General features: G+C 35.9%; 1 protein-coding gene across 1 annotated transcript in view; it reads left to right on the top strand.

The window, feature by feature from the left end:
• Slco1a2 (solute carrier organic anion transporter family member 1A2) overlaps positions 1 to 4,061 on the top strand; it is a 60,430-nt gene extending 56,369 nt beyond the window's left edge. Inside the window, exon 12 of the mRNA XM_023718934.1 lies at positions 3,430 to 4,061. Within this exon, the coding sequence (XP_023574702.1) occupies positions 3,430 to 3,649 (220 nt within the window). The 3' untranslated portion in view covers positions 3,650 to 4,061. The remainder of the gene's footprint in view (positions 1 to 3,429) is intronic.
• Positions 4,062 to 8,623: the final 4,562 nt, after the last annotated feature.

Below are 8,623 nucleotides of genomic sequence, written 5' to 3' on the forward strand. Positions count from 1 at the left end.
TTTTTCTGTTTTGGGGATTGAACTCGAGACTTTGCATTTTCCAGGCAGGTGCTTATGCCACTGAGTTATCTGCCCAACCCCAATTTTTATATATTTATATGCAGCCCCAAATTTCTTCTCTCTATGTGTCCCTGGCCAGCTCTCTTAATCCAATATCTCTGATGAAAACATATAAAAATTCTCAAGAAAATACAAACAACTCCAATTCAAAATCTTTCATAAAGATTATACACAATCATCAAATTAATTTAATCTCAGGAGTACGAGGGGAGTTCAACATAGGCAAATAAGTCCATATGAAAAACTCTCATAAGTAAGTATGCAGAAATTTTGAATTACCAATTATATGAGTGATCTAATTGACGTGGACATTTGCTAACCAAACAGAACATTTATTCTTCTGAAGCCTACATTAAACACTTAAAAAAATTGACTAGGTCCCATGCCACTAAGAAAAGTTTTCAAAAACAAAATTTTTGACACAATAAAAATTCCATTTTCTATTCAAAGGCAATGGAATTAGAATTAGAATGGAAAAGAATGTCAAAACTCTTAAATGTTCAGAATGAAAAAGAACACAGTCTTAAATTGCTTAAAATAATAAATTATAATGAGACTAATTTAATAACTAGAAAGCTAGGTCAAGGAAAGTGAGGAGCAGAAGATTTGAAACTAAACAGTCTTCAAAGAAACTTTAAGGTATTTTTAGGTACATGCATTTTTAAAGACCTAAGTTTTAATGAACTAGAGTTTAGACAAAGTACAACAAAAGCAAAGGTGAAATAGAACAGCCTCATAAATATTTTTATATAAATAATATAACTATATAATATACATATATAATGGTATAAATTTAACATAAACATCATATAAATAATTCTCTAATTACATACAAATGTTTTCTCTATCCCAACTAGAAATAATAGATCTAGTGTTTTCAATATCCTGAAGGGATATAGCTAGTTTCAAACAATGTAAGTGTCATTCTGGACCTCCGGCCCCAAACTGAAAATTAAACAAGAGCTTGCAAGCCTAAACAGAAGTGAATTCAAAGACTGAATGTAGAGCTGTAAGTCTAGAAATTGGGAATTCTGGGAAATCGGCTTCCAAAGGGATAATGAAATATTTCCAGTGAGTCAAGACTAGGTCCATATTTCAGGCTATAAGCAAAACGATGAGGTAAAAACTTCATACAGGCTTAATTAAAGCACCTTGGGCTGCAAGATAGCTCAACAAACTAAGCACCTGCTTTGGCAAGCACAGGGACAAGGGTTTGATTCTCGGTCCTGTATGCTGTGCCAGCCCTGCCCCTGGGGTGCACTGAGCGAGCAATAGAGTCCGGGTGTGGTGTTACATGCCTGTAATCCCAGCACTGGGGAGGCTGAAAACAGGATGATCACCAGGTGTCTGAGCTGCATAGTGAGACCCTGTACCAAATACACAAAATGGAAAGAAAGGAAAAAAAAGGACCTCAAAATTTCATGCCCACCTAGAATTTTAGAATACTAACTTTTTTGGAAAAACAGTCTTAACAAGTGGAATTAGTTAAAATAAGGAACACAATGCTCTCTGTTGAGACCTAAACCTTTCATTGGTGTACTTTTCTCTATACTCTTGAAAAATGCAGATTAAGAGAGATGAAAACTAACAAAAATTAATACACAAGCTATTCACCATCATCATATCAGCAATTCAAAGATAAAAGTCTGGTTTTGGAAAGATGAGAACATAATAATAACAATAACCTGGAAAATCAAATAAAGAGAGTAGGCAAAAATAAACACTACTAAGAAAAAGTGAAGGGCTGGCCAGATAGCTCAGCAGACTAAAGTGCCTGCCTAAGCAGTTGCAGGGACCAGGGTTCAATCCCTGGCATGCTGTGCCAGCCCCGCCCCCAGCGTGTGCTGAGATGGCTACAGAGATTGGGCATAGTGGTGCACACCTGTAATCCCAGCACTTGGGAGGTTGAAAACAGGAGGATCACTATGAGTCTGATCTGTGTAGTGAGACCCTGTAGATCCTGTAGTAAAATACATAAAAAAGAATATTAAAAAAGGAATAATAAAGTGATATTAGTAGATATTTAGTGGTATCAGATATAAAAATATGGAAATATATTAGAGAATTTCCTAAGCCAAAATAAATGACCAAATTTTATGATAAATATACAGAAAACACAAATATTTTCATAGCTGTTTATAAATACAAATCTTTAAAATAGTCTATCTCCCATGATTACCAAGTCCAGATAGTTTAAGGCAAATTTTATCTAATATAAAGCAAACTCTCAATTCCAACATTATATATGAGTTTTTCCAAGGAACAGAGAAAAGGGAAGATTTCTCAATTCCTCATACAAAGCTAGTACAATCATAGTATTAACTCTGGATAGTTCAATATACAAAAAATTTACAAACTAATCTCTTAAATATATATGCAAAATTTCTCTGCAAAAATTAGCAAGTTGAATCTACTAATGTATAACAATGGTTAATGAAGTTTATCTAACAACACAAGATTGGTGCAACATAAGAAAAATCTATTAGTATAACAGAATTTACAAATGTAAAGCTAAAAATTCTTGTCTGTTTCTCTATATAGAATAGTGGTTTGATAGTTTTGACATTAATGATCAAAACTGAGCCAACTCAGAACAGAAAATTTTCCTTTAAATTGCCCCAAAATATATATTATAAATAGTGATGATTTTTTGAAATATTTTTATTAAATAATGGGTAAAAACACTGTTCTAATTGTCAGTAATATGTTTTAATATTTATTTATTTATTTATTTATTTATTTATTTATTTATTTGGTATAGGGCCTCACTATGCAGCTCAGAATCATACTGATATAATGATCCTCTTGTCTCTGCCTCCCCAGTGCTGGAAGTATAGGCATGCACCACTACTGTGCCCAGTTTTGGGACCAGCACAGTGTGCAGTACTGGTACTAGGGATCAAACCTGGGTCCTTGTACTTGCCAAGCAGGTTCTCAGACTGCCATGCTATCTCCCCAGCCCCATCAGTGTTATGTTTAAATTGGAACTTCTACTAGATGCAAAAATTGTAACAAATGGTTACTAGTAAAAACAATCAATTTTGACTTTCTGGTGGAACGTTCAAAACACAGTTTAGCAAATACTAAAATTAATTCAGCAAAGTTATTCATAAAAAATAGGAAGAATATAATAGCTGCCGTTAGTCTTAAGACAATCAAGTATGTAGAAAAATAAACAAAATCAGTTTGTACTGACCACAAACTGACTCTGCAGGTACTGAACTGGTGGACACAAACACGACAGAATTTTTTTTTTATGGGGCATTGAACTCAGGACCCTTCACTTGTTAGGCAAGTGCTTATTCTACTGAGCTATCTCCCCAACCCCTATGTGTCAGATTAAATATATTTTAATTCTTTCTTGTATAGGCACATCTACCTTGGATTGCCTGCAGGAATAAGAGGAGCAAGCTTTTTACCAGCCTTCTTGACCCTAATTCTTTTGAGGAAACGTCATCTACCTGGTGAAAGTGACTCTACAGGAACTGAGCTGGCAGATGCCAAGGCTACAGAACACGAAAATGAGTGCAAAGATGGATGTCAGAATCCCAAGGTCCCGAAAGCTGGAGAACTGAAGACGAAACTGTAATGCCCTGTTCTTTCAGCCTTCCTGCAGGTGGAGAAAGCATTGTACATTTTAATTATTTAAAAATCATTAGCGGCACTGCAGTTAACTTTTCTCGTCTTTGAGAACCTCAAACATGGCTTTATTAAGATAAAAATAGTCACTGACAATATTTCTGAAATTTGGCAGTGTCACTTGATTTTCCTAGGAGAGCCACGGCCAATCCTTAAATGGGACTTTAGAGTTAGCATTATTTTTATTTTAAAACATCAATTCATCTTTGCATTTATTAAAGAGAGGGTATGTTTTCCACCCCACTTTTTCCAAGTAGTTCTAAGCAATTTCTATCTTGAAGCACCCACTTAATCTTTCTGAGTTAGTATTTTGATACTGGAATTATTCACAAACTGAACTATTATTATGAACTCTGAAATTTTTGACATTGTTCTTACACTCTTATTTATTCTAGGCTTGACTCTAAAAATAGATTATTCATTAATATTTTACCTTTTGTTACAATTTTAAATTCTCTCCTTTATTGCTTATATATTTCCTCACTTTATTCAGAGTACTGACAAATGTAACCAGATTATTAAAGTCTTATCTCAAAGATGGTTGGATTTTTTTTTTAGCAACTTAAGTTTCTGTTTTTATTCATTTTCTTTTTTTGGTTGGTACCAGGAATCAAACTCACAACCTCGCACTTACAAGAGCTGTTCTGCTGAGCATATCCCAAGTCCTCTTATTTTTTTCTTAAATACAAATACCTGAATCAAAGGATAAAAGGACAATACGATAATGTCCTCAAAGGTCATTTGTAGCGTTACATGTCACAGGACCACTTTCCCACAATTAGCCTCTTTATTTTTATTTTTTTAATATTTTTCTTTTTATTTTAAAATAAAAGAAAAACAACAATAACAACGATATGAAATTTAAAAACAAGATTGTAGGAAAGTAACAATGGTTAGTATATTACATACTATTCTCAAAGTATGAATACTGTTGTATGTTACGGGTCGGTGCCGAAAGAAATGATGAGAAGACCTGAAGAATGTAGCTTCAGAAGTCTCACTGAGATTAGTCCCTCTCCAAGTGAGCCCAGAGCCTCAGAAGCACCTCACATTTATTGAGGGCTAAAGGCAGCGTAAGGAATGTGCATAATTACTTAAGTGAATACAAACTACTATCTCGATTGACTTCCACCATTTGCCTAACGCTAGGTTCACACAAATGCTAGCCAATAACATCCCAAGCAAGGAATCAAAGAACAGGGCGCCTGCAGGAGAAGCTGTTATCTGCAGCCTTGAATCCCAGCTTTCTGGGATTTACAAGTGAGAAACAGAGGCTCTCCCTGGGCTCTGTCTGTTGCTCCCTGCTCTCTTGGGACATTAGGCATTTGTCTCATATCTGTATTTCTATAGCATATAATATCCATTGTGGAGTTTTTTGCCATAATTTTATTGAAAAATAAATAGCAATGAGACAGTTTCAAACCAAATTGGTAGGACAGTTTCAATAATTAACGCACTGCATACATTCTTCCTAGTTGTTAATTGCTGTACAAGATGCGGACATGATAATCCTATTTACAAACACCATTAGAACAAATCAGTCTATTCATTAAGAGAATGTAACTATATATCTATCCTAACCACTTTGAATACACAGATACAAAATGGACATTCATCTATATCCCCTTTTTTTGTTTAGGTCTGTTATTTGAATATTATAGGTGTGTTAACTCAGCAAAATATTCTAAAAGAGTCCAGCAGCCCATAATAGTATTGGGTCTTCCGCTTAACTGGCAGTGTCAGAAATTGTTGACCTGAGTCCCCCACAGCTCAACATAACAGCATGGATTTACTTCCTATGTTTCGTCTTCATACTTTTCTACTGGATGGTTAAGACCAAGGTAAAGCAGGACCTATGCAAGAAGAGTTGTAGCTTTTGGGTCTGATAAAGTCAGTGAAATTCCCTCAGGATTTATCCTGGGATCCTGTACCTCAGATTGTGGAACCTTTGTCAGTGTCAGCCATGTGGATGAGTCACAGCCATTGCTTGGCCAATGTGCTCTCTGTGAAAGCTTGAGGGATATCCATTGTGTCTTAAATTAAAACATAAACACTAACTTTCAAAAATCATCCTAGAGAATAAAAAATTTTAAACTATTTTCTGTAATGAAACTGAAGCTAACAAAACTCAAGATACATGTTAAAAATTAAATTTACTTGTGCATCATTTTATATCTCATGAATACAAAGAAAAGATTTTAGAGCTACAGAGACGAATGGATCATATAGAAAGGCTGTGGGTCAAGACAAAAGCATGCATGATGTGTTTTTGTTTGTCTGCTCTGATTTTTCCCTCTGAAGTGAAAATCAATATATCAAAATCCTTCATTTTTTTAATGTATTTGGTACAGAGTCTCACTACACAGCTCAGACTCATAGTGATCCTCTTGTTTTCAGCCTTCCCAGTGCTGGAAAAATAGGCATGTGCCACCACGCCCAGTTTCTTTGTCTGGCTCAGTGAGCTCGGCAGTGAGGCCAGGAAGGAATGCACCGGGGACTGAACCCCAGTCCCTGCACTAGCCTAAGCAGGTGCATAGTCTGCTGAGCTATGTTGCAGGCCCCCCAAATCCCTAATTGTGAAAAGAACATATGAAGGAAAGGTAGGAAGAGGGGGAGTTAATACACCATGAGTTTTTACATGCACTATAACAGGGAGCGTGTCCACAGGATAACACTGAGTCTCCTGGGAAGGTCTAATACCCACAGCACTTAGAAGGATCCTGGGACATAGGAGCATGAGTTTGAGTTGCAAGTTCAGAGAGTCTGAGTTGGTAGCTGGACAATGAGCTAGTCAGCTTTCAACTATGTGACAAACCCCTGAGATTAAATATTATTAAAAAGTGGAAAAATTATTTTTGACTTAAAATTTTGGAGGTTTAAGTCCATAGCTGTTCGATCTTTAGGGTTTGGGCTTGTGGCAAGGCTGTGTTATGAAGGCAGCAGCACAGGAAAAGGAATTTGCACACTTCATTACAGCTGTGAAGGAGGTATGCTCACACACACGCATACAAACACACAGACACAGAAAGAGAGACAGACAGACACAGAGACAGAGGCAAGAATAGGTCAGTTTCACAATATTCCATCAAAAGACGCAAGTCCAAGAACATCATTTCTTCCCACAAGGTCTTATCTCTTAAGCAAGCCAAGGATCAAGCACTTAGAATATAGGCATTGAGGGCCATTTAAAATCCAAACTGTAGCAGACAGAAGTAAGCTGCTTAAAGTATGTGTTTTCCACAAATATGTTTCAGGCCAATAGAACTTCTCAAATAATTAGGTATGTTGTATCTGAAAAAGCAACTGAGATTAGAAAAGTAGATTGGAAAAGATTTGGAGATTTAAATATATATCTAAATTTCAGGCTTTTTGAAATTTGAGACTTCTTGGTTGCATGTATTAAAAATAACAGAACTCAAGGCAGAGAGGGGTAGTGTTGAAAGATGAAAGGGAATCGAAGGTCAGTCGAGAGAGTTGTCCCTGGTGTGACTACAGCAACAAAGTATCCCCTACACTCTGGTAGTATGCAATACATGACTTCTTCGAGGGGAGGCTGTAGGGTGAGGAGAGGAGTCTGGAAGCTGAAATGAGGAGCAAGATCTTTGGCGACACCCAGAGATTCATGGGAATATATGAGCAGCCACTGCATGTGGGAAGCAGATTTGGCTTCATGTGTAATGGTAAAGAAACTGCCCATTCATGAGTTTGAAGATATTTGAGGTTTTGGTGAAGGCAGCCTGTAAATTGCAGAGGATGCAGTGAATGAAGGTGGAAACACTTCAACACCTGGAGTGTGGAAGAAAAACTAAACAAGAAGGAAATGGAAATTAGATGTATAAATATTAGGAATGCAAAGGAGTATGGCCATTTGGACAACATTGGTTCTGCTTCTCGGGAATGATGATAGCTTTTAATTTTTGGATGCCTTCTTCAGCCTCCTTTTTCAGCATAGTTTAGTTTCCGTTGTACAGTCCTTTTCCTTCCTTGGTTACTTTATTTTGTAAATACTTAGTTTTTATTTGTGTTGTGAATGGTATTCTTGTTGCTAGTGCATTCATAATTGATATATGAAAATGCTACTGATTTTTATGTTGATTTTGTATCCTCCTACACTGCTGATATAAGACATTAATTTCAGGAGTTGTTAATGGAATATTTGAGTCCACAATGTAGAAGGTTATGTCAACTGCAAAGAATGATAATTTGAGTTCTTCTCTTTCTATAAATATACTTTATATTTCTTTCTATGCCCAATTTCTTTTTCTAATATTTTAAGTACTGCGTTAAACAGGGATGTGATAGTGGACATTCTTGTCTTGATTTTGATTTTAGAGGACAAGTTTTCAGATATTTCTGAATTAATATGAGGTTGGAAGTGGGTCAGTCATAGATGGATTTTATCATATTGAGATAAAATCCTTCTATACCTATTTTCTTCATTGCTTTTTATCATTAATTGGTGTTAGATTTTGCGAGAGGATTTCTCTGTATCTATTAAGATCGTTATGTGACTTTTGTCCTTGATTCTGCTTATGTGATGTCTTACATTTATTGACTTGCATATATTGAGCCATCCTTGCATACGTAAAGTGAACTCCACTTGCTCATAATGTGTGACATTTTGATAATTCATCACATTCTGTTTGCCCCATATCTTATTGAGATTTCAGTACCTATTTTCACTGAAGACAAGGGCCAATATGTAATTCTTTTTTTGGTTAGAACTTTGTCTCATTTTGGCATCAAGGTATTGTTGTGAATAATACAGGAATGCAGCTCCCAGGAATGACTTTGGAAGAACTCCTCCCCTTCCAATTGTATTAAAGAATTTGAGGAGTATTGGTGTTATATGTTTCCTGAAGTTCTTGTAGAATTCAGCAGCAAATCTTTCCAGATAGAGGCTTTTCTTAGTTGGTATGGTGTT

This window comes from Octodon degus, unplaced genomic scaffold (genome assembly GCF_000260255.1).
Source record: "Octodon degus isolate 3935 unplaced genomic scaffold, OctDeg1.0 scaffold00064, whole genome shotgun sequence".
Classification (NCBI taxonomy): Eukaryota; Metazoa; Chordata; class Mammalia; order Rodentia; family Octodontidae; genus Octodon; species Octodon degus.